The sequence below is a fragment of the Mercenaria mercenaria genome, chromosome 14 (genome assembly GCF_021730395.1).
Source record: "Mercenaria mercenaria strain notata chromosome 14, MADL_Memer_1, whole genome shotgun sequence".
Taxonomy (NCBI): Eukaryota; Metazoa; Mollusca; class Bivalvia; order Venerida; family Veneridae; genus Mercenaria; species Mercenaria mercenaria.
This window is the reverse complement of record NC_069374.1, coordinates 12134886-12162760: the sequence shown is the minus strand read 5'-3', so window position 1 is coordinate 12162760 and position 27875 is coordinate 12134886. Positions and strand designations below refer to the sequence as shown.

Here is a 27875-nt window from a genome sequence, read left to right as displayed (position 1 = left end):
GACACAGAGAGCATTGAGGAGTTTTCTGGCATTGAACAACCACCGTTGCTGGAGCAAATGAAAAGGATTCTTGACGAATACCGCAACGATGTTCAGATTATAAAGGTACAATTTCAGAACTAATCTAATAAGTAAGAGTAACAACACGTATCAGTCTATAAATATACATATAGATTTAATAACAGTCGTTGTCAACACTGACGATACACACTTTGATGCGCTGGATTTAAAGCAAGATTAAAGCACTCTTTAGTAGAAGTGTAAGAGCATGCTTAAATACAAAAATATACAAACATTCGTTTGCACGACATAATCAATTAGAGGAGTAATATAAAATTCAATTATTCTGCGTTACAATATTTGATAAAAGATTATTAATGTATCAGTATGTACAGTAAGTAAAACGCGCACAAAATGCACGATAAAACGTGACTGTGCAGCAGGATCACAATATGTACTTCCGGGCAGGCATGCGCACTTTTAAATATCAGGACCTATTTAGTAATGACTTTCATTTCAGGAACTTGTACAAAATGCCGATGATGCTGAAGCGACATCAATGAAAATTTTGTATGAGGGAAGAACGATCAATCCAGAACAAGAAAATGAAAAAGAATATCGAAAATTTCTTAGGGTATGGTTTTGTTAATCTTGCTGTGAAAATGTTGACTTTTATGAAATTGTAGCAGATTTATAGCCTGTATCGGATTTGTAGAGATTAGAGATTCATAGATTTATGAAAAACCAATGCCTTCCCGAGGTTTATTGTCTAAAGGTCGACCTCTAGATGTTTATGGGAAAGGATCAATGAGGGGAAGTCCTGGTGATTAAATATCTAAATATCTTACTTATGAACTGTGGTAAATAAGACGATAAGCCCAAAGAAGCTTATTATAATATTATGATAAAAATATGCTGAACTTCATTGACGTCATAATGTTCTACCAAAGTCCCGAGTGGCAACCGTTGTTTGTTATAAATTTTACAGCGCTTATTTCCTCCTTTGCTGAACTGACAAACCAAACGAACCAAGTTTAGACTACAGAATATGATATCTTTTACTCTCAATTTGTCCTATCTCAATATATAAAGTGTGAAAGTTTTCATTAAAAAGCAGCTTCTTAATAATATTAGATATGCAAAATGGTGCACCCATTATTGCATTTGCTTGCAATATCAACATTCCTGAGCTATAGAGAGCTGCAGTTTAGACTAACTTTAAAGGAAGACAATATTTCCACAGGCACCTGCTTTGGTATTCTACAATGACAAAACGTTTACACAGGACGACTGGAGAGGTATTAGATCGATATACACAAGCGTTAAGAGAGACGATCCTCTTAAAATTGGCCGGTTCGGTTTGGGATTCAAATCCGTGTTTCATCTGACTGGTAAGCCAAGATAGCAAAACATAAACAATTAAAGCTAAAAGAAAGTTTTGAAATGATATCCAGTATACTAAAAAGTAACTAAAATTTTAAAACAAATCTAGTCCCCTAACAATATTAGAATAATAGTCGACATCTTACATTATATTATGTTTATTTGATCCGAGAAATTTATTTATATGAAATAACTAATGTTGTAATCTGGCTACAACAGTAAGCATGAACCTCTTGTCGTACAGTCGACTTAAACTTTTGTTGTCTGTAATGTGCTCTGCATTTAACAGGGTAAAATACAATAGAAATGCTTAATTCGAAAATGAAACTAGTGTTGTCTGTAGAGCCAGATTTCCTCCTCACTCTTGGTCTTTACGACATGTTTCTTGTGGTTTAAAATATGTTGGCTTTGTTATTACATACAGAGCACCCTTTTGTTTTAGATTTCCCTTGTATAATTAGCGGAGAATATGCCCTGTTCATTAACCCACACGCCAGCGAATTCGGGAAAATCTGTGTTATGGTAAAGCTGAAAAACCTCAAGAAATGGCATCGACTCAACAATGAAGATTACATGAACAGCTTAAGCGGCACCTTTGGGTTTACAGAAGACACTCTAACGACGGGGATGTTTAACGGAACAATGTTTTGGTTTCCTCTACGTCAGTGTCCATCTCCACTCTCATATAATACCTACCAAGAGGAAAATGTTTTAAATCTTTTACAAGCATTCATTACAGAGTCACAAAGAAGTCTCCTGTTTTTGAAGACCCTTTGCAGTATAAAAATGTTTGTAAATATGCAAACGAAGGACGGTATAGCCTGTGAGCAGAAGCCACCACATTCAGACGATCCCTACAAGGAATTAGAATATATGAATTTAGGGAAAGATACAGAATGCTTTAAAGTCGAAGTTAACAATAAATCCAATGACCTTTCAGAGGAAAGGCGAGCCTTCTTAGGAGAGTTACAAGACATTGGTAACGAAATACCTGATCAGTCAAAACATTGGGTCTTCGATATTACTGTCCAAACCGAGCAAAAAAGTACTAAAGAAGACAAGAAGGTAGCAAAATCACGCTGGCTGATTGTTAATTATTTGAAAGGCGGAGAGATATCAGAAAAGCTGGGACAGCTCATGAAAGACAAAGACCTTGGTTATCCACATATTGTTGGCCTGGCAGCACCGATTGATACAAATAATCATTATTCCAGTACAGCTGGTCATGTGTTTTGTTACCAGCCACTGCCGCAGGAAAACGTATGCATGACAGGATTACCAGTGCATGTAAACGGATTCTTTGCTCTAAGTCAAAACAGAAGGCACGTGAGATGGCCGGACCAAGGGGACACAACAAATGGTCAGGGTGATAAGAAAATTGAATGGAACATAGTTCTGAGGACACAGATATTACCAGAGGCTTATGAAAGACTCATGGCGGAGCTTGTTAGCTTGTGTCGGCATGAAGAAAACCCGGATTATCTCTTGAATGCTGTATACAGTGCAGTTCCAGACCTGTCGGTAGTCGAGGAGCATTGGTCAGATTTAGCCAGCGCAGTTCCAGAACTCTGCAAAAACATGGCCGTTGTATACACAAAACAGAATGATGGTAAATGGATTCGCCCCCAGGAAGCAGTGTTTACCAGTATATGGAAATGTGTCGATAATCAGACAGACCAAAATGACGACTTTGACGTAACCCAGAAAGAAGAATACATGGAAACCGTTTTTGATCTACTGCTTTCAGATAAGGTCAATGTTGTAAACGTTCCTTATCATATAGCTGATGCTTTTGATAATGCATGTTCCGCATTAACATACGCAACACCTGCATATATGAAATTGCATATGAAAAATCACAACACTTACAAAGATCTCGATATGGACAAAAAGCAAGACCTCTTTGAATTTGTCATGCTAGAGTCTTCAAGAGAAGGGCTGGAAAAGTTAGAACTTTTGCCATTAGAAGATGACACTTTTCTGAATTTTGCTCCAGGAAAATTAATCTTTTTAGAACATCATGATGTAATCAAGAAGTTTCCAGGACAAGAGGGCAGTTTCGTCCGAGCTGATCTCAGACCAAGAACTATAACCCTTCTGACAGACCTAACGGAGAAAGGTAGGATAGCATATATTTAATTTAAATAAAATAATTATTACTATAACACATATTAGGATTTACATTTGTAAAGTTGCAAAATATCCTCCTTAATTGAATGCGTCTATTTGTCATTCTTTTCACTATACTTCAAATTGTGATTTTGTATAGGCACAACGTTAAATAAGTTACCAAGTTTTAAATCAGTTGACAGGTTTATACAAAATCAGATAATGGATGCCATAATATTAGTTTAATATTAGGTGGTATGCAAAATAAAAATTTAATTGTTGCTCATTCGCTCCTTGGTATTCACCGATTTATTTTATAAAGAGGGGGGAAAGATTGTACTCAGTTAAAATTGTTAGATATCTTAACAAACAAAACCCAAATTCATTGTTATTCAGTCCAGTACTCTGCTAAATTAGGCTTAGGACAAAACGATTCCGTTCTCTATGTGTATTTGTGTTTTAGACATACTCTGCTTCTTTTGATATTTGTTAAGACTATGAAAAAATATTAAAGCAGTATGCATCCAGATTTGGCTAAAATAATCTTTCTTTCTAATTGAAGTTTGGTCATATTATGAACATTAGAATATGCATTTTTGTTTCTAAAATATTTTAAGAGTTCCAAATCAAGAACAAAATATGACCGCGCCGGGAATCGAACCCCGGACCGCCGCGGCAATAAAGACATTTTCCCGTCGTCGTAAACAATAGCGCTATAGCTGAAATAGTGAATAATGACTCCAAAATGTAGATATTTGTAATCGAGACAGTTTACCTGGAGTAAAAGTGTGACAAACCCTTTTGGATTTTCACCGTAAAACGTAGTAAAAACAGCAAATTCTCTTGTTTCCGTAACATAAAGTTTGTCAGTAACTAAGTTTTAAAGCCTTTTTAAGAAATATAGCATTTATTTAAGCTAACAAAATTTTATAATTTTTGTTGTCGAACGATCAGGAGGCATTCTTCTTTAAGGGGTGATATTCATGAAACTTGGTTATGCCCACATCAAAATATTGCTTGTTCGGCGGATATATTGTAATTGTTCTTAATTATTCGTATGTCCGTCCGTCTTTCTATCAGAACCAAAACATTTAAGTCAATCCAGTGAATGTAATTTAATGCAACTAAATACAATAATAGCTGGTACATATAAATCTGGTATATGTAATAACAAGAGTTGAAGAGCTCAAAACCAAGGTCTTAACTTCTTGATGATTGAATTGCTTTTGCATTTGTGCATTATTGTTTTCACATTAAACACTATTTAGACAGTTATTTTAAAGCCGCTGAATAAATAGACGTGCACGATTGTATGCGCCGATTTATACCTCCACTTGGCTAGCCCGAGCAAGTGGTCGGTACACTGTCATGGACTTCTGAATCGAGAGGAGAACATATACACACCACAAGGTGTAGACGATATAATGCTTAATTTATACATATCACCGTTTTAGACATTATTATAATACGTTCTGTACCAAACTCACATTGATATCAGTTTATACATGTCACACATTTTTATACGCCTGTTTGAAAACCAGGACGTATTATGAGAACGCCCCTGGCGTGCGGGAGGGCGAACATGCGACGTCCATAGACTTTGTCTGGAGCATATTTTGTGCATGGAAGGATTTTGATGTAACTTGGCCCAAATATTCACCATCATGAGACAGAGTGTCATACGAAAGAAACAGGTCGGTAGGTCTACGGTCGAGGTCTCACTTAGAGGTCAACGGTCAATGTCAAGAATGACTGTCCGGAGCATTTCTTCTTCATGCATTGAGGGATTTTGATGTAACTTGGCACAATTGTTCACCATCATGAGAAGGAGTGTCATGCGTAAGAAACAGGTCTCTAGTATAGAATAACTTCCCTCTGTTTTTGCTATAAATAGCTTATATTGTAACTTTGTTTTTTAATTACTGGCCGTAGGGAAAAATCGAGGCCACTTTTCTATAGAACAACTTGCATGTTACATCCAATTTTTATGTGTATCTTGATCTGTCACTACCGGGAAAGGATTCTTAAGTGAATGTCACAGGGTGAGAAAAACGTGCAGCCAGACCGGAACTCGAGCACGGGGCCTCGGAATACCGTTCCGATGCTCTACCGACTGAGCTACCCGGCCACCTACACATTTTCTCAATTTAAATATTCAAGTCCTATACCATGACATACTCCCCCCGCTATATTAAATTCGTCCTCGCATTTCTAATAGGAATTAGAGAACACGGTAAATATATATATTCAGTTACTGCCCCACGTTGGTCGCCATTGAAGAAGGGCTTTCCTTGTCGTGCCCAGCGGTTAGCTCAACCCTTCTGTCAAAAATATATAGTTTATGGTAGATGCGGGTCCGTCCTTTGGGCGCTACACACCTTGGATCACTTATTTATCTACCAGAACAATCACATTACTGAAACAAAGTAGTAATTATCTTAGATAGTATTCATTATTGATATAGATTAAATCTATATGTATGCATTTACATCAAGAAGGCAAGTGCAATGAAGCACTTACTCTTGTTCTCAAAGGTTAGTTCATTTCAGGTCGGGGACCGGGGTATACAAGGATAACGGTAAACGGTAAATAACTATATGTCTAGTTTAGGGTTAAAGGATGGAAATGATGGACGGATTTAAAATTAAGCATATTTGGGTGTAATTGTTAAACTGAATGCATGTTAAAAGGGATGTACTCAATTTAATTAAAACAAACACTTTTAGTATGGTTTATATTTAATTAAAGAAGATGTAAAACAAATAATTTCAGAACGACACATATCCTATGACATAGACGTAGATAATTTTATTATTGTTTTTAACTTTCCTTTGTTGTTACTATAAATAACTTATACTGTTGACCGTAGGGAAAACCAAGACCACTTTTCTTTGGTACATCATAGATATTACTTTCAAATTTTATGTGTATTTTAAGGTATCTCTAGGTGGTTAGGAGTTTCTTGTGGACTTAGAAAAACAAAAGAATTACAATAATTTCTACACAACATAATTACAATTCCAAAAACATGTGCTAGCGTAAAAAATTGCTATGATGGGCGTATATTGTGACATTCTGGCACTCTTGTTTAAAATATCTTTTTTATAATATTTCTTTTTTTATTTTCCATCTGATGGTCATAAATATGCTACGGACCTATTGTGCTGAGCAGGCGGGTCTCAGACTTGATCTATATTACATAAACTAGGTTCATTTTACTTTAGTAGAAAATCACGGTATCCTTGGGTGTGTTAAAAAGTGTTTTTTATAATATTTGCATAGCAACATTTTTTTGAGCCCATATGACATATCTTCGAAATTAACATAAATTTCATTAAATGGAACATTATCACAAGTTTTCATATGTGTTAAGTGTATTCTGTGGACTGACGCAGTGGCCTGCTTTTCTAATACAGATGATCCTGTTTCAAACGACAAAAATACATTTTGACCTTGCGGCCAAGGCTTTCTGTTAAATACAATATAGTCTCATTTCTGATGTCAAGTAATCGAGTTTTGCATATTTTACTGTGATTATTTAGGGAAATATTCTAATCAAGTGTCATTAACAGTGGGCAAAAATTGTGACCTGCAGACCATTACCAAGCAAGCTGATGATGACGACTGACGGAGACGTGACGCTCACATGTGAGCTAAAACAATATCAGAAATGAACACGTGACCTACTTTTTATGTGGCTATAATTGTACCTAAGAGATTTTTAAAAATACCATCATTTTCGTCGCCGAAACACTGTCCTTCTATACATCGAGTTAAACGTGTACATCTCTAATACTCAGCATGTGAAGTTGTGCAACTGGGAGCTTGTTCTTGATTTTACTCAGCCAGACCATAGTTATGGTCCTTGACTAAGTAAAAGCTATGCGCAAAGCTCAGAAGTTAGAGTCGGATATACCTAAAAATTTTCTGACGTAGCGTTTCATAGTAATATTATCCAACATATGAAGTTTCAATTGGGATTTCATTCCGCCGAATCCGAGTTGTGGCCATTGACTCACGTTCAGAAATATGCTTCTTAATAAATAGGTTTCTGTTAAACGAACCTAAAATGTTATTCACCTAGGGTAATAAAACATTACATGAATGTTATTCAGCATGTGATGTTGTGTGCCTGGGCTTTTATAATTATGGGATTTTACTTTGTCGTTTGTGTCGCGCATGTTTGTGTCAACATGTGAGTTTGTGCATCAAGGATTTTATTTATGACTCCAATTTTATGGCCTATGATGTTGTCAAATATATGACCTTAAGGCCTAAATGATCGTGACGCTTGTATCTCAAAAATCAGTTGACCCAGAGTCATGAATCTATAAAGGAGTATTGTTAGCTTATGCATTTGTGTAGGTAGATTTTTATGCCCCCGAAGGTCCGTTCGTGAGTCCGGTTTATTTCTGTCCGGGCTGTAACTCTTTCATCCATGAAGGGATTTTAAAATAACTTTGCATAAATGTTAACAATAATGAGACGACGTGTCATGTACAAGACCCAGACTCTTAGCTCCAAGGTCAAGGTCACACTTAGAGGCAAAAGTTATCATGGTCTGTTTCGTGTCCTGTCCATAACTCTGCCATCCATGAAGGGATTTTCAAATAACTTAACATAAATGTTTACCATAATAAGACGACATGCCATGCGCAAGATCTAGACCCATACCTCCAAGGTCAAGGTCACACTTATAAGTCAAAGGTTAACAGGGTCTGTTTCGTGTCTGATACATAAGTCTGCCATTCATCAAGGGATTTTGAAATTACTTGGCATAAATGTTCCTCATAATGAGTCGACCTGTCATACGCAAGACCTAGACCCATAGCTCTAAGTTCAAGGCCACACTCAGAGGTTAAAGGATAACAGGGTCTGTTGCTTGTACGGGTTACAACTCTGCCATCGATGAAGGGATTTAGAAATAACCTGGTACTAGTGTTCCCTATAATGAGATGCGGTGTCATGCACAAGATCCAGACCCCTAGCTCAAAGGTCAAGGTCACACTGAGGAGCCAAATGTTTTTCCTATCTGGTTTATAACTCTGCCATTTATCAGGGGATTTGAAAATTATTTTAAACTTATGTTAACCATACTGAGAATGTCTGTCACGCTTATGACCCGGGTCTCTTAGTTCAAGGTCAAGGTCACGAAATGATTTTTACGCATACAGCTGTATCATTCTTAGGCATGCTTCGGGGCATTTGTCTCCAATAGTGACAGTTTTTGTTTAGCTAAGCTGAGCACAAAGTGCACGGGGTGACCTATTGGGATCGCTCACCGACGGCGTCCGTCCATCCTTCCGTCGTCCGTCCGTATTTCGTCCGTCCACACTTTACATTAAACAACATCTTCTCTGGAACCATGGTGGAAATTGATTTACATTTGCCTGCATGTTTCTTGGATAGTCCCTTTAAACAGTTATTCGAATTATTGAATTCCACACAGAACTCTGGTTGTCATGGCAGCCGAAAGGAAGAGAAATAAAAGTTAAATATAGGGTTATATAGGAAAAAATATTTTAAAAATCTATCTGATCAGATTTCCTAAATTGTTTGATTCCAATTACCTACAGATCCCAAGAAATTAGGGTCACTTGACTGTGACCTTGACCTACTGACCTACTTTCTTTTCTTGCTTTTTAAGATACAGCCTGGAAATTTCGATGATATATACAGTTTTGCAAACCGATCTTAACACTGACTATGAATGTGAATGTTTCAACATCAATTTGTCCTTTGAAATATGTAGCTTAGGTGAGCGATCGATCGAGGGTTATCAAGATCCTCTTTTTTTTATTTAATCCCACGTACTCACCTTCCTTTTCCCCTATTTTAGCATACAAGAGCACAAAGTGCTTAAGGTAAGCTATTGTGGCCGGTTATTGTCCGACAGCTTCCGTCATCCATCAGCATTCAAAGGAAAAAACTTATTAACACTATAGAGGCCACAGTTATGACCCAATCTTTATGAAACTTGATCAGAATGTTTGTCTAGATAATCTCTAGGTCAGGTTTGAAACTGGGTTATGTGAGATTAGGTCAGTAGACGAGAACAAAGGAAAATCTCGTTAACACCCTAGAGCTCACAATTTAAGTTTGAAACTCATGAGAATGGGTAGAATATTTGTTTTGATGATCTCGAGGACAAGGTTGAACCTGGGCTATGTCGGGTCATTTAACCAAGTCACACGGCTAAGTCAAAGGAAAAGCTTGTTTACACTCTAGTGACTACATTTATAATTCTATCGTCATGAAACTTGGTCAAAATGTTTATCTTGATGATTTGTAGGTCAGGTTTGAAACTTTGTCCTGTGGGGTCTAAAACTAGGTCGCCAACCCAAATCAAAGCTTGTTACAGGTGAGCGATAAAGGTCAGATCAAATGAAAATGTTATTAACATTCTAGATACCGCATTAAAAGTTTGAAACTCATGAGAATTAGTCAGAATGTCTTCCTCGATGACCTCTAAAACATATTACAATCTGGGTCGTGTTAGGTAAAAAACTAGGTCACCCTATTAAATCAAATATTAAAGCTTGGGACCACATTTATAATTTTATCTTCATAAGACTTGGTCAGGTTGGTTGTCTTGATAACCTTTAGATAAGGTTTGTATTTTGATTGTGTGGGGGTCAGTAATTAGGTCACCTGATCAGATCAAAGCAAAAGCTTGTTTACACTCTAGAGGCTACATTTATTACCTAAAAGACGTTAAACCCGAACACACACACACACACACACACACACACACACACATTTATTACCTATCTTCATAAAACATTGTCCGAATTTTAATCTTGATGATTCCTGAAACTGAGTCATGTGGGGTAAAAAACTAGGTCACCACTCAAATCAAAGTAAAAGCTTTATAACACTCCAGAGGTTCCTTATCGTCATGAAACATAGTCAGCATGTTTATCTTATTTAATAATAATGCCTAGGCCAAGTTTGAAACTGTGCCATGTGGGGTCAAGAATAAGGTCACCCACCCAAATCGAAAGTTTGTTACAGGTGAGCGGTATAGGGCCATAATGACAATCTTGTTTAAACTCTTTCAGTATCTTTTCTCATGCGTGTCCCGGTGATGTTTGTTTTCTATGATGCCTTGTCCATATGTTATATCAGAAGTCTTTTATCTTTTGTATTGTCAGCAAGTAACATATGACAGTACAGTATCGGGGAATGGGAAGGGGTGCATCTATGGACACACATCTATTTTCAACATCAAATATATTAGGCTTACGTAACTAAATTTAGCGTCTCCATGCCTTCTCGAAATTCGCCGTGCAGTTTCAGTCAAGCTATCCGGCTCATCCGGTAAATATACCAAATTGATGCGCGTTTGCAGACCGATTGAAACAATTTCAAATCGGGCAAAATCTGTGTATAGAGTGAAATCGGCGTATACAATCGAATCCGTCTGTTTCTTGATGAACTAATTGGATTGTAGTGCAATAAATTTTAGAACACAAGAGCAATAACCTTTTCTTAGATAATTTAAACTTTTTGTACAAAGGGTTTGGCCATATTCTAGCATTTAAGAAAGTTACTTGGACTGAGCATTCTGCTGCAGGGAGTGTTATGTAGCTTGACGCAATAATGAAATATTACGGATGGGGGAAGAGCACATGTTCAAGCACATCAATCTTGAAAACTTATTTTCACCTTTTCACACAGAAATTTTCCCATTTTCTTACGGAAAATCGTTTTCTTTGGAGGTAGAGACTTTAAAAGGTAGTGAAAAGATCAATGATACCGGTAAAAGAGGAAGTGCAATGTGCAAGAACAATATCTCTGGTTTGAGGAATATAATTATCACTTTTCACTTTTTTGTCACATTCAGTTGGTAAATCTTTCGTGAAACGGCAATAGTCTCAAAGTTCATAATGAAGTATATGTCTAACTTTGAAAACTAAACAGAGTATTCTATAAAAGGAAGTTCCCATGAAACATCGTTTTAAGATGAGGTGTTTGTAGATATAGGAGGGTGCGTGGGTTACCTTGAATGATTAATCTAGTTAAAGGTGGAAAAGGTATCCGAACAAAGGAAATGTAGCAACATCCTGTAATTGGTATCTTTGCTACATGTTCCCCTTTTGTATTTATTACAATTTTTTTCAGGTGCACATTGCCTTGAACGACTTGGCGACGACAGTGCGGCAAAAATGGCAAAAGATATTCTCAAAAATGAGTTTGGCGAAAGGGATTGTATCCATATTAACAGCTCAAAAATTGGGAAGTGGAAACTATGGGTGAGAGGTATTTGGAATTTAATTCAATGTAGGTTCAGAAATTCGGTCAAGAAGTTCAGTGATATTCCAATATTCCCAAAAGTTCCAAGCAGTGTTTGGAGACATGTGGAAGAGTTTTCGCTCTTAATGCTTAAGACACCAATTCTACATATACCATCATTAATTCAGCTTGAAGACAGGCAGTATATTAATCGATCTTTTGAGCTTTTGTCAGTATCAGTAATACAGAACATTCCGGAAGATATTGAAGTCGCTATTGTGGGTACATATTTACATGAAGAAACAAGTGAAAGTATCACGTCACTTTTGGATCGTGTAAACTATCACCAGGTTGAAAAGTTCAACAGCGAATCTTCCGATGTGTGCAGTGCCGTATTTTTGAAGTTCTTGTCAGAACGAATTCACACAAATATTGGCAAAACAGGTAAACGTAATCTACAAATCATGAAATTATTCAGAGGGTATCAAACGGTAAATGAAAGTGAACTCGTTTCGTTAAAAGATACAGAAGATGTGTACAAAAACGGAACACAATTTCCAGTCCGTTTTCCGTCACTTATGATTTTGCTGAATTCGGATGCAGAAATGGCTTTAGTGGAAAAGCTAGGCGCAAATATCATATCTGAACTTGAATTAGTCAGACGAGCACTTCGGAGAATCAGTGACTATAACTCAAATGACAAAGTGAGATTCATTCACTGGATAATAATGAATGGAGAACATTTCCAATATTACGATGTACAGGAATCCCTGAAAGAAATATCATTCCTTGAAGCAGAAGATGGTTCGTTCTACAAAGCCAGTGAGCTTTTTGATCCCACAGATGAAACTTTGTGCAAACTTTTCAGAGACGAGCATGTGTTCCCTAAAATGGTTGCTGAGAATGAACAAAATGTTGTGTACATTGACGGTCTGAGATCACTGGGACTTAAAACTGCTAAAAACCTTACTTGGGATGACATTGCACGTGTTTGTGATATCATTCATCAAACAGCTGTAGAGGAAGTAGCCATTGACAAAGAGAAGTGCCTTGCGTTGCTAAATGTTATGAATAAACACAGTGATTTAGTCCGAAAAAGCGATATTTACAACAAACGATGTCTCATCATAGAGGACACGCTAGAGGACACCATCCCCCAAAGCGTCCAATTGAAAAACAGATGCAGCGATTCATCAGTACTGGTTTGCATGCCAAGTGAAATACTCTCGGTCAAACACGTACAGTTGGTTGGGACGGTGATGTTCGTAATTGACTGCAAAAGGTTATCAGCTTTGTCAAAGATATTTGATTGGGAAGCTCAGCCGAAAGTCACAAAGGTTCTAGAACACTTATTTAACATTGTGAAAAATTATCAGGCAGAGTATAAAGCGTCATATCTGCCTATTGTAACGTCTGTGTACGAGTGGCTTTCAACGCAAAAAGAGTACGATGCGGTAGAACTCAGAAATATCGTCCACCAGCAATTTGCTAAACCATTTGATGCTTTTGTTTGGGACGGTAATTTATTTCAGCCAATCAAAAATATGTATGCTGAAAGTGCCAAAGGTGATGTAGATTTGCGGCCATTCTTACATCCACTTCCTTCAGAAATTGAAAAATTGGCGGACTTTTTCCAGGAATTAGGATGTCAAAAATCGATTGAATTCGATACATATGTAGACACTCTTCATCAGATAAAATGTTCCGAACAGTCAGCATCTGATGATGAAAACCTTGCACAAACGTTGACAGAAATGTCAATAGCTATTTTAAATAAGATAAAAAAGAACTTCTTAGATGAATATTTGGACAGTGAAGAACAGTTGTATTTCCCTACAATGACAGAAAATGGTGGTATCCAAATGATGCCTGCCAAGTCCTGTACTTATTGTGATGAACAATGGCTGAAAAATATGGACTTTCAGTTAGACGATGACATATATTATGTACACCCCGAGCTTCCGATAGCAACGGCAGAAGCCTTAGGTGTTCCGTCATTACGCCAGCAAATGATGTCTGACACAGAAGCATTTGCGGAGTGGGGTCAGGAAGAACCTTTAACACGACGGTTGCGAAATCTCTTAAAAGAAGGTTATGTAGATGGGTTTTCAGTGGCAAAGGAATTATTTCAAAATGCTGATGATGCAGGCGCAAAAAAGCTTTGGATCTTATTTGACGAGCGAGAGAATAATGAGGCAAAAACACGGCTAATTAGCGAAGGAATGGCTGAATGTCAAGGACCAGCAATTTGGGTGTACAATGATGCACAGTTTACAGAGCCCGATTTTAGAAACATAACGAAGTTAAGTGGGGCGACAAAAGAAGACGATTCAACAAAAATTGGAAAATTTGGATTAGGCTTTTGTGCTGTGTATAACATAACAGATGTTCCTAGTTTTGTATCGGGAGAAAGTATTGTCATATTTGACCCAGATATGTCACATCTTGGCAAGGTTCTGCCTGGAAAAAGTCCAGGATTGCGTGTCAACTTCAGAAAAATGAGTAATTTGAAAATGATGAAAAGTCTTAAAAATCAATTCCTGCCGTTTGAGGGTGTATTTGACTGCAGAATTATAGACAGTGATTCGCCTTTTTTCGATAGCACTTTGTTTAGGTTGCCACTGCGGAATAGAGCCAGCGACATTAGCGACGTAGTTTACTCTTCCTCTGAGGTAAAAAGTCTGTTTGACAAAATAATGTCAATGGCAGCCAACATGCTCCTTTTCAATCAGAATGTTGAAGAATTCAAACTTCTACATATTCCAAAAACTGAACGTAATCCTGCATCTGCCAGATTGTTATTTGAAATAAAGAAGAACTCTATAAGGTTGAAACCAACAAGCAATGAGCGCTTAAATGCCACGACGATTCTTGTTGAAGCTTCGAGACTGAAACAGAATAAGACATTGCGCGACAATCCCCTGCAAGTGATAGATAAAGTTTCTGTCATCATACGCAATCATGTTGATTCGAAGTTTAATGCACTTGCAGACAAACAGGAAGCAAAAGAGGATTGGTTGATCAGCTGGTCAACAGGAACAGAAGGGAAATCTGTTAGTTTAGCATACGAAGAAAAGGGAGCTCTTCCGCTCGGTGCTGTTGCGATACCTTTTAAAACTACATCCGGCAGTGTTACCTCACTTGATGTTTTACCATTGAGTAGTGTTTCGGAACAATTCTATCAAAGCGGTCATTTATTTTTCTTTCTCCCTTTACCTATTCAACATAGGTTTCCTTTCCACATCAACAGTCAGTTTACTGTGACCACAGACAGAAGGCAACTCAGAACCTCAACGGAGGATGACAAAAATGTCAACATGAAGAAATGGAATAAGTATCTACTGGAAGATTCGGTTACAAAAGCCTTGCTATTTTTACTGGAACACCTACACACGTTAGGGTCGTTAGAGGGATATCAGTTCCACAGTTTGTGGCCAGCACAAGAAACGGCGGAGCTATTAGAACATCTACCACGAGCGTTCTATCAGAATGTTGCCAAACCTGATCGATACAACGTCTTTGAAAAAAATGGTCAGTGGTTTGATATTTCGAGATGTGTTTTCATTGAGCGGCATTTTCGGTCGTCGGCCGTCGGTAAAACGGTATTTGAAGTTTTATCATCGCTGACTGATTTTGTTGTCGATATTTCGGAAGAGGTTTATGACATGTTGTTGCAGGCAAATCGGCCCTTAATTGAAGAGAAGACGGTGTCGGAAAAACAATTTTTCCTGAAATATTTTTTCCCCAGACTAGAAGAATTTTCATCTGATAAATGTTTGAAGGAAAAGAGAAAACAGTTATTGTATCATGCAGTTGTTCTACAAAATCATTCAATTGATATGTGGTTAGAAGAAAACAAGTGTATACCTTCACAACCTCATGGATGTCTTAAACGGCCCAGAGATTTAATTGACACGGACTCAAATTTGTCTGCATTATTTGTGGCAGCAGATGGCTGTTTTCCAGAATGTCCCTTTACTGACAGACATATGTTAATTAAATTGCGAAAGCTTGGGCTTATGCACAATGTGTTATCCAACAGCCTCGTAATTAATAGGGCTAATTCAGTCGAAGTTATGAACAAAAAATGTTCAATTTGTGCTGTGGAACGATCTGGACATATGTTGGGCTACCTTAGTGAAAACATATCTAAACACCGCTCAACAATTTCAGAACTTGGAAAAGTTAAGTTTATTCCAGTGCAGGCAAAACCAAATGATTGGTTTTTTGAGTGGCATGCTGACATACTTACGTCTAAAAAATCAGGGAAGAAGTGCAAGTTACACAAGACGGAAAGACATCAACTGTCGCATTTTGACCGCCCGTCTAATATTTACTACAGTGAATGTAAGACTATTGTCGGATGTGTCGCTTTTGTTTTTGATGAAAGGTCCTACTTCATGTGTAACGCGGAAATTAAAAGCAGAGGATTAAGAAACATGCTGAAATACATTGGAATGAACGGTCTGACGGAAATGGATATTGATTTATACTTTGTTCTGCAGCAGCTTGAATGCATTGCGACATCATACGGATCTGTCACAAAGCACATACCTTCTTCAAACATGTCTGGAATTCTTCAAGATATATATCGACACTTGGATACAGCATGTAGATCAAATGATGCTTTTGAGGCCGTAGCAGCGGCTACAAATGATAAGCCAGTTGTTTTTGTGTCAGGAAAATTTGTGTTGCCTAAAGTAGTTGCGAGAAACTGTTATTTGGATTGCAGGCCGCACCTTTTCAGGTTAAAAGACTCGCCATTGAAATCCAGTTCAGTATTATGTAAATGCTTCAAAATTTCTGATTACTTCCAGCCGCATGATATTGCTTTACTCCTTCAAAATATAAAGCACAAGAAAAATGATACGGCTCTAACTCCAGCAGAAATACACACAGTTATAAATATCATGTACTGTCTACAAGATAGTATACATAAATTACATGGTAAAATGTTCGACGTTCATAGTATTGTGCAAGATCAGATACAGGCAATCTATGGACCTGATGAGAATGGAATCCTAAGGGACTGTAAGACTATGTGCTTTAATGATTATGATGGTATTGAAAAAAGCAAAACAATGATTTACACTCATGTCAGTTTTCCACCGGATTTAGCAAAATTCTTTGGAGTGAACCCAAAACTAATCCACAGTCTTGAAGAGACTACTGAAGACTTTGACGAAGATTTTTATCAAGAAGAACCACTTGTTACACGCCTTAACAGGCTCGTAGAAGGATACCCGTGTGATACAGGAATATTCAAAGAATTAATACAGAATGCAGATGATGCAGGAGCAACAGAAATACGCTTCATTAAAGATTATACAACGCATCCTAAAACCAATATCATTGACCCACGTTATGAAGCTCTTCAGGGGCCTGCTCTGTTGGTTTTTAACGACAGTGCATTCTCCAATAACGACCTGAAAGGTATACAAAGGCTTGGGCGGGGAAGTAAATCAGAAGATCCGTCTCAGACTGGTAGGTATGGAGTTGGATTCAATGCTGTTTACAATTTGACAGATGCCCCGTCTTTCTATACCAAAGGTGGGGATATCGAGAATGAAGAAACGCTTTGCGTTTTTGACCCTTTAGCGAAGTACCTGCCGAAAGTCACGAGGAAAAGGCCGGGAAAGCGATACAGAAATGTTCAATGGATCAGAGAATTTCATAGTAATATGATGAGTGGTTACCACGAGAAGATGCTGATAACTGGGAAACAAGGAACAGTATTTAGATTTCCATTACGAACAGCAGACATGGCAGAGACGTCAGAAATAAAGAGAGAATTTGTTGATATTGATATGGTATCCGTCCTGTTGAAACAGTTTTCTGAAGAGTTAAGCAATGTCCTAATTTTCCTTAAAAACTTGAGAACAGTAAAAATCTTTACATGTAAAGAAAATCGCTTCCTAGAAGAATTCTGTTTAAACGTGAAGATGACTTCAGCCGAACTTGAAAAACGCAAGGCTTTTATTCAAAACCAAACACATTTGTGTGACATATTTAAAGAAAAAAGGCAGGATCTGTTTAAGTTTGAGCAGTACGAAGCGAAATACGAATTGTCAATGAATGTTCAAAGTGATAGTAAATCACAAACTTATGACTATATTGTCGTGCAAGTACTAGGCTTAAAAGAAAATGCCGAACTGAACCCTTTAATTAGGGATAAGATTTTAACTGGTGAAATCGGACTTTTACCACATGGAGGTTTGGCTTTGTGTTACGTAAGAGGGCCAAATTCTGCTGAAGATGTACGATGGAACACACAAACAACATGCAAAGCATTTTGCTTCTTACCACTTCCTATTAAAACAGGTCTACCTGTACATGTACATGGATATTTTGCCTTAGACCACGAAACAAGGCGAACGCTTTGGAGATCAGAACAAACGGAAACCTGCTTCAGAACATTATGGAATAACATGTTATTCGAACAAGTTATCTCAGTGGCATATGTAAATCTTTTGAAATACACTAAATGTCTACAGTTTCAGAAAATAACTAATAATACAGAAAATATGTTGGTTGTTTCATCTGTCCTTGACAATTACCAATTGTTATTTCCATTGAAAGATAACGTTTCCGATTTCTACTGGAAACATTTTCTGACTTCATTATACAAGAGACTAGTTACTGAACATATAGACTTTCTTCCTGTTCAAAATGTGACTACAAACATACACGAAAATGTCCACGTTAGAAAAGTACACCTGACATGGACCTCTTTGAAATCGGAAGGGTCGAAATTCCCTGCATACATTCGAAAGGAAAACACAACAGAGAAAGGTAATGAGTCACATCTTAACACTATTTTGCGTAGACTCGGGATGCGTATAGTGTTTGTTTCAGATCAAATAAAGGATTCAATGAAGTTCGCTGGAGTCGGTATCTCATTTCTCAAGCCAAAGCATGTCATAGCATTTATATGCAGTAAAACGTCACAGGACACATCTATACAAAAAGAATGCAATATTGAGCTAGGAGAACACATCGTTCAAACTACACTGCAGTCAATAGCAGATGCTGCGGATGTTCTTCTGTTTTGTCTAAAAGATTCTGAACAATTTAAGTTAAGCTTCAAAAATATACCTTTAATGGTTACGAAAGATTGCTTTGTGCGGACGGTGCCAGACAATGGTTACTTTCTTTTGGAAACACAAGAGGACTTCTGTGAGTTTTTTCCATCGAAGCGAAATGTGTTTCTCCATAACATAATTGCTAAAGTCCTAAGTATTTACGTTTCAGAAAAAGTTGATATTTTTCAGGGTATGGTGAAACGTTTCAGTCTGTCTCAATTTGTAACCTTAGTTAAAGAAACAAATGTAGTTGAACACGACTGTACCTCTCTTAAATCATGGATCAGAACAAGCTCAGAGGAGGCATGGATTCGGAAGTTCTGGGAGTTCTTCAGTTATCAGCTTCCAAACGAAGATGAAAAAACTGTATTTCAACAGCTTCAGATTATGCAGCATCTGCCACTGATACCAGTGGTAAAATCAAGTTCAAATGACTTGTACCTTGCACCCCCGGTCAGCATACATGAGCTTATCGATCTACAGAGTTTCAGTAGCAATCCTGTATTACACGAAGCGTTGAAAAGTTTGAATATACCCCATGTATACAATGCAGTCTTCAGTGGAAATGAGGACTCAAAAAGTTTCAAGTTGTTGGTGAAACAAGTTTCAAATTTGAATACGCCGATTGCCGTACTAGAATGTCTGGACATAAATGTAAACCAGGATACAATGTCGAACCTTACCGAAGATCAGGTAAACTCAGTACTTAAGTATTTTAACGATTGCTTGTATGAAAATGTGTCGCCCAACACTCTTGCAAAGCTGAAAAATATACCGCTTTTTCTATCTCATTTTGGCAAACGTGTATCGCTTAAATGCTTCAAGAATATATATGTTGTGCCAAGCAGTTTACCAACTGAAGGACTTGAAGATTTGGCGGTGAAGGCGGATGTGTTATTTCTGAGCAATACTGGACACCAAAATCTGTTCAAACACTTAAACATTAAGGCATTGTCTCTGACTGAGGTATATTCTACATACATAATACCGCAGCAACACTTCATGCAAAGAATATGCTTTTATGGGCATTTAGAATTTCTGAGTCGGCATTTATATAGCGAAGGACATGAGGACCTGAAAACATTACTTTCAGTTTTGCAAACTATGTCATTTGTTGAAATGCATGATGGAACACGTAAACGAGTATGTGATTTGTTTGATCCAGAACATGTCATCTTCGGGCAAATGTGCGAGAAGTCCGAACTAGTGCCGGTCCTTCTGCCAGATAGGCTCAAACAGTCCAATCTATTGAGACTGTTTCGTAAGCTTGGGTTGAAAACATTGATGACAGTTACACTATTTGAGCGCTTTGCCAGAAGTATTGGTGCGAGAAGTGAATCAGATGTACTATCTGAGAGCATTTGCGATAATTCGAAAAAATTAACTGAACATCTGTTGTCTATGAATGATGAGTTTTTCGAAAAGGGATCATTTGATAATCTTGCTAAAATTAAGTTTGTCACACCGCATGTTGTAAGCAAAGATTTGTCTTCGATCGAACAGCAGTTTAACTGCAAGACACTAGTGTGCTTTGAGGGATCAGTGTTAAATACGTCTGAAAACATTTCATGGACAGTCTTAAATATTCTTCCTATTCATGCAAACCCAACTATGCACAGGAATTCGAAGCCAGATGTCGTACTTAGGAAGTTGAAAATACGCCAATCACCGAGTTTTGAAACATTCGTGTGTCATTGCAGGCTTGTTGGTGAAAGCCTCGGCAAAATCATGAGTAAAATGAATAAATCGAGTCGTTCAAGATTGTATTCTATCATGGATGATATGTATTCTGCCTTTCGTATATTTCATGAAAATAAAGAGATAAATGAAGAGTCTTTGAGCAGCCTTGCAGGTGTTCCGTTAATATACTATCCGAAGAAAAAAATTATCGTCGCTGGTAAAAGGGTTGTAATCTCTTGCAGGTCAGACGAAGAGATACCTCCGCATCTGCTGAAATATCCAGACTCGTATTCTCGTCACACGGATGTGTTTCTGCATCTAGGAGCTTCCGAAGAGCCTACTTGTGATTCCTTCGCCTGTGTGCTTCAGGCATTGAAAGACGAAACTAAAAATACTGGAGGACCTGATTTAATGCCAAATGAGCATGCTTTTGCAGTTAAAGCTATGGGACATTTATTCAAATATCTCGCCAATGAGACTGATGAAGCAAATCTTTCCTGCAGAAAATTATTCCTTTTGTCCGAAAACAGAACGCTTGAAGATGCTAGAATGCTTATTGTTTCAAATAATATCTACTTTCGGCAACTGATAGATAAAGATGCCTCTGCAAACTGTATGTATCTTATCGGATTTAACCAGCTTCAGGAGTATCGTCTGAAATCTGAAGACTGTGTTGAGAACTTGAAACAACTGTCTGTGGCACACAGACCACATTTACTGACAGAAGTTGTGACGGAAAGGGTAGATCTTGCAAAAATTAGAATCAGAGGCATTGAAATGTCATCATTAATTGAGGGATTCATACATAGCAACACCTTCCTGTACGGATTTTTGCGACTATACAGGCATGTGTTAGAGTCAAAGAGCAAGAAATGGAAGTCAGAAGACGAAACGCGGATATTAAATTTTTTGAAGAAGATAACCATTAAACAATGTACTGGAATAGAAACAGTGCTATATTTGAAAAACATCGGACAACAGGGCAGAGAAATCCGTATTGCTGATTCAAATGCAAAGAGATTCATACATACAGAGAGAAACAAAGACAATACGTGTATCTATTTTGACACGTCGGATGCCAAATGGGAGAAAAATGTCAGAGATCATTTAACAATCCAGCTCACTGACCTTGTAGATGGATGTTTCGACACTACAAATTCCATTTACCTTATGGAAATAGTTGGTATGTTTCAAACGCCGAATGAGATAGATCTGTACCTCAGCCAAGCAAGGATTAAAGAATACACGTTTGATCCAACTACATTTGAGGAAAGCAGTCCGTCTTTCCCTATTCCAGGGGAAATTGTACCGAAGAAATTTCACAGATACCTAGATAATGACATTGGGGTTATTTATGAACATGACTATAAATTCATTGCTCTTGAGTTTGACGACCCTGCCTTTGATATAAATGATAATGAAGCAGAAGATGAAGATGAAGATGATACGGAATGTTCAGACAAAGATTTTGAACCAACTTATAAATATGTTCACATCACGAGACAAATGGGACCAGAAAACGAGTTACCACTTTTGCAGGAGTATGAGATAGACTGCGGATCTGACACTAAACTAGTAGTTAAGGCATTTCAACTGTATAAATTTGTAAGAAAGAATAAGTGCGATGAAAATAGTACAGATGTCGTTATTTATGCCAGAAATGGCAACGAGCCACAGAATGAGATACCAAAGGAAAAAGTGGTCAAACAAACATTGAAGGAGGTATTTTGTGAAATACGAAAATATCTCAAAGAAGCTTGGAAAAAAGAAGAACACGAGAGAAGGCGGATCATAAAACGTCTGATGCTAAAATGGCATCCTGACAAGAATCCGGATAATATAACTTTTTGCACAAAAGTATTTCAGTACATACAGCAATGTCTGAGTCTACTTGAGAGAGGTCTAGATCTCAAGGAAGGAAATGAAGAAGGTTCAGACGACACTGGAACAAACAGAAGCAACACTAACCCGTTTTCATCTGGAACATATAACTCGCATTCGTGGTCCTACGGAAATACTAGGTATGACAGGTATTGGAGGCGTTACGAGAGGGGAAGACAATATAATGAAAGCAGGTATAACAGTGATTCATGCAACCGTGGAGGCAGACGCGCTAATAGCTGGTACAATAATTTTTATGATACTTGGAGGGCAAGAGGAGGTTACAAGCATGCACAGTATGAACCTTATCACTGGTATAGTAGGGCAAAACTTTGGTATAAACAAGCAGAGTACGATCTCCAACATGCCAGGGATTCTATCAGGCAGTCTGTGAACCAGCAGTTTAACTGGCCATGTTACAGTGCACATCAGGTAATAAAAGGTTTATAAGGAATAAAATAGTTTTGAGGCATCTGACACGGCACTAGGAACTGTAATTCATAGTGCTAATTTTGCATTGATTCCGTCTTTAAAACTGATCAATAGCGATTTCTGATTTTCTTGTCCATCATGAAGGTTAAAACCTGCCATGCACGGATGATATATTTTGTTATTTTTACAAAACGGCTCTGACTTCCCCAGAGATGTAATGTTACATGGTAATAAATCAGCGAATAAATACAAGTTATTTATGTATACAAAAGCTGTGTTTATGGTCCTGTGTGTCTTATCCTAAAGGTTAGAGATGATAAAAGAAATTGTGATGCTTCACAATATATTACTTCCGTTTAAAAACCCGATCTCAGATACACATGTATTTAAATGTGTTTCTAGGGACCGGATTTTCAATGCTCGATATCAAAATGTCTTGTATAAATGTCATTTTTTGACGTATGAAAAATAACATAATGACATTCTATCAGTAATGTATAAAAATAAATGCTGCTCTACCAAGGCACCGTTGAGGAATTGTCTGCATTGAGACAGTCCGTCAAGGGTGTTTCGAATTATTGCTGATAGACAACTTTTTGTGGTACATGTATCCTGTTAATTTCGTAATCAGCTTTTACGTTCTCTTTAATCATTTATCCAAAAAGAGCCGTAGACGTCCGGATAAATAAATGGTTTGCTGCTGATAATTACGTGCTCTTTAATATCCTAGACATCCTTGTATTTCCTAGGTAAGTAAATAATGTCCTTTGAGATAAGATTTGATACATTGATTTCCTGCTTTCATGAGTTGGCGTGTAAATTTGCAAAATTCTACGTTTAGAACGAGCAGATAGATATCTAATGTTAATAATGAACTGAAAATTTTATTGCTATATGCAGGCAGCAGAAAAAGCCTTGAAGGCAGCTTGGTATGCTAAAGACGCTAACAAGATAAACGGAGTTATGGCTAGCCACAGTTTGGAGTTTATAGCTAGAGGTTAGTCTTATAGTTTCATATTTCTGTAGCAGCCACCATAACTTAATTTAAACAATACTGCTTTTTTGTTATTCTAATCATTACGCTTTAAGTTTCTTTTATCGCCCCACGTAATAATTGTTATTTTACGTTTTATGATTTTATTCGTTGTATTTTAAAGAAATAATTGTGCAAATTATATAACACATGTATATTGCTTTTGTCTTCTTAGAAGACATCAAACGTCTTAAGTCATATTTACGCAGATTGTTAAAACTGTTATTTTCAAATATTTATCAAATATGAGAAATTGATATATTGTGTAATTGTCTATCTCAATTCAGACGTTTTGTACGTATTTGAAAATTACGGTACAGGTTGCAATATCTTCGGCCATGCTATTACATTGGTTATAAGTTAGAAACACATTCTAAAGGAAGGAAAGGAAGAATCGCAATGAAACTGTTGTAAAATTAAATTTTATGAAATATTTTATCATTATGTTATCCAGATCTGGGTTCGTCAATACTGTTTCTTGCCAAACGTTTGTCAGACGTGACGGGAGATTACAAAGCAATGAGGTACCCGCGCTGCTTGCCAGGTCAGCAGATCCCTGCTGAGACATATAATAAGGAAACAGCAACAGCAGTGATTGATGTTGCTCAAGAACTATTAGCATTAGTCCATAGTAATTATATCAAATGAGGAAATTGCATAATTTGTATGTATGTCATATATTGGTGATACTTGATTTAATATAACCTGTGTTTTATTCTATAAAAATCTATATTCTTGATTATCATGGAGCCAGAAAAAGTCTGTTGTTACACGATATTACTCCTCTATGACATTATCATAAGAACAACTTTGCATGGGCTGCTTCGTTTGTCTTATCCTGTTGTATATACTGTTTGATTGGAAAACTTCAGTTATAGTGTACATACATAAAGTAAAATACATGTCCATATGTCATATTTTTGGTTTCATCTTCTGACTGGCAAAAATATATGTTGATGGGTTTGTAAATACTATCATGTTTGTTACAGAGTATATTTCCTTTGTGTGCTGAAGTGTTTATGAATGATGTAGTTTGGTGTATATTACTTTACAAATAATTCTACGTGATAGTCTACAAGTAATCATATGTGATACATACCCGTTTGACTCATTCTTATCTTCTGAATAAAGAAGATCAACCGGAATGTATACCATGTCTAACACTTCTAACTATTGAACATGTTTTCATCAATTGTGCGGACTTTGCTCCAAAACGCAGTACATACAATGACGTTCAATCTTTGCTATTTGAAAAAGTTTTAGTCGGAAATAGTTTATCGTTTTTAAAGCAGGTTAGAATTTATCAGAAAATCTGAACATTTCATATTTTTATTCACATATTTTGCAACATTTTATTTTGTTTTATGTTTGCAGCCGGTATCATAACATATACATATATACATTTTTACATATATTGTTTAAGATATGCTTTACATTTTTACATAAATGATTTTCGATATGTTTTACATTTGTACATAAATGATTTTAGATATGCTTTACATTTTTACATATATGACTTTAGATATGCTTTACATTTTTACATATATGACTTTAGATATGCTTTACATTTTTACATAAATAATTTGGAGTATGTTTTACAATTTACGTTTTCAATATAACTTCTCGGCGATATATAACTAGTTTGTGTCGGTTCGCCTTAAAACCCAAACTACTCTCTCACAGTAATTGCTGTCAGTAAAAATTACAATAATTTGCCCTAAAGCAATTAATATTGACAGTTATGAACATATTGAGCTGCAAATATATTAATGTAAATGATAGACTGTTTTTATATAAGAAAATAATATTTAAGTATGAAGATCATATCATTGAAAGGCACGTGTCGTGTCGAAAGTGCGTTCTGCAAATTAAACGTAGTTGTAACCTTTCGAAAGAAAACGAGCAAGCATGTACTGTATGTACATAATGTTTTGGATTAATAATTTGCGTCGCTGGTTTGAATCAGATGTCACCTCTGTTTGAGACATATAATGTTGACCTAACACTTCTGTTACCCAACCTATGAGAACTTTTTATGGAAGTTTGAAAGTATTTCAAACATCTAGAATGAAAGTTGTCCAAAGAGCAATATAGATTTATTGTACAAGTTTTTTGGGGGTAGATGAACACAATTGACTGTACATAATTTTATATGCATGTATTCATTAGTTGTAAATATTTCCAACAGATGTCGTTGTTTACATCGGTTTTAAGTGATTATTATAACATTGTTCATAAAATTGTATTGTTCACATCGTTTTGAATTTTGCACTTAAATAAATATGAGGATTAAATGTTACACTATACTAAGGTGTATTATATCTGTAGCTGGTTGGAATCAATAAAACGCTTACATCAATTATCAGAAAAGGTTAATATCGTGTTTTTTGTGCATAATTTACTTCGTTTGTTCACATATAGAAAGGACATTTTAGCGCACATTGCTCAATACCAGCTTGCTTTTTAGCGTGACGTAAAAGCTTCGCTGTTGTGGCAACAACCATTATTTGACAATAAAATTGTCGCAGTAAACTCGTCTAGTACAGAGTCAATCTAAATAGATGTTTAATAAGTTAGAGAAAAATTCAATCAATTTCTGCATTAGCGTTTTATCTGGTACATTAGGCATTTCTGCTTTGCAGAAATAAGCAGACACATTTGAAATCCGTTTTGTAATTTGTATGTAAAAAAGTTTGCCAGTCTATTATTTGAAATTTTATTATAATTACATCATTGTGTAATGTGCATTAGTTGTCATAGTCTGTCTATTAGTTGATAGCCGTTATGTCATTTTTTCAGACGTTTTATGCTATTTCTTGAATATCACATGTCGTTCAAATACTGCTTATCATGTTATCATATTTTCATATTTAAGAAGTATTGATACACTGGACATTCATTTCTGCTTTGCAGAAATAAGCATGGTTTGTAGTGGTTTCTCATGCCAACGTTAGTAAATGGCAAAAACATTGCTTTGTAAATGATAATGATAATGTTATAAGTATTTTATTATCATGCGTTCATAGGAGATATAGTAATTCTTCACTGTACGTAGGTCAACATTTTCTTCAAATAACTTCCTGTCTGAAACATTGAGTGACAATCATTGAAACTTTTCATGTATTTCCTTGATTGACTTCTAATACATCTGTTCAAATGGTTTCGTGGTAAATTTCGCAAAGATTTTTCTGTATGCCACTATGGAAAACATTTTATAAGGACATAGAATTCATCTCCATTGACGTCGCAGTTGATATTTTATCATTATATATTTTCTCTGATTAAAACTAGGTCTTCAAATACAAATTCCTTGTTAGACAAATTAGAACAGCTTTGAAGTTTTAGATTTTGAAATTCAGTGGAAAGTAACTATTGATTTATTCATATTTTTTTTCCTGAAACTCTCACAACATTTATATTATTAGATATAAGTTTACTCCTATAAAGTAGTTTAGCATTGCTGATTTGAAATGACTTCTGTATTAATGTATTGTTTATATATTATTTTATTGCTCGCGGAAACCTCGTTTTGTATTACATATATTCAGGGGAGTAAGTTTTGTATTGATATGTTGCTGATAAAAGGTACATGTTATTGTATTGCTCATACAAATTACTGTAAATGTTGCTCATATTGAGACCATATATTTTGTACTGAATGATTTGTAACGAATTCTGTATTTATTCCTATTATAGTATTAATTAATTTTGCCTATATTGAATGTTGAATATGAAGTTGCAAATGTGCCTTGATACAGAGTTATTTGATAAAATATGTCTGGGTAACTTTCGCATTGCATATTTGTTGATGGATTAAGCATTTTTTATTTGAAACTTTTGTATTGTTGGTAATAAGTCATCTTTGTATTACTAATACAAAACGATGATAATTATGAAGTAATGTGTAATATTTACATTGCTCAATATAAGTAACATCAGCGCAGCTTTTGAGTATCACATTCCTATTGTGTAATGAAGTAACGTTTTGTTCTTATGCAAATCTGTTTGTAGAAAATGAAAAATAAAGAAATATGTTCTTA

The 27875-nt window shown here is 36.3% G+C and overlaps 1 protein-coding gene across 2 annotated transcripts; it reads left to right on the top strand.

The window, feature by feature from the left end:
- On the top strand, positions 1–27875 carry LOC123526383 (sacsin-like). 2 transcript variants are annotated; one of them, XM_053522947.1, is made up of 7 exons: positions 1–105; positions 521–634; positions 1244–1391; positions 1826–3502; positions 11617–22802; positions 23703–23799; positions 24290–27875. In XM_053522947.1, the coding sequence occupies exons 1-7, from the start codon at positions 58–60 to the stop codon at positions 24481–24483; spliced, it is 13464 nt and encodes a 4487-aa protein (XP_053378922.1). In that variant the 5' UTR covers positions 1–57; the 3' UTR covers positions 24484–27875. The 2 variants fall into 2 exon arrangements, with proteins under 2 accessions (XP_053378922.1, XP_053378923.1); XM_053522948.1 differs by lacking the exons at positions 1–105; positions 1244–1391.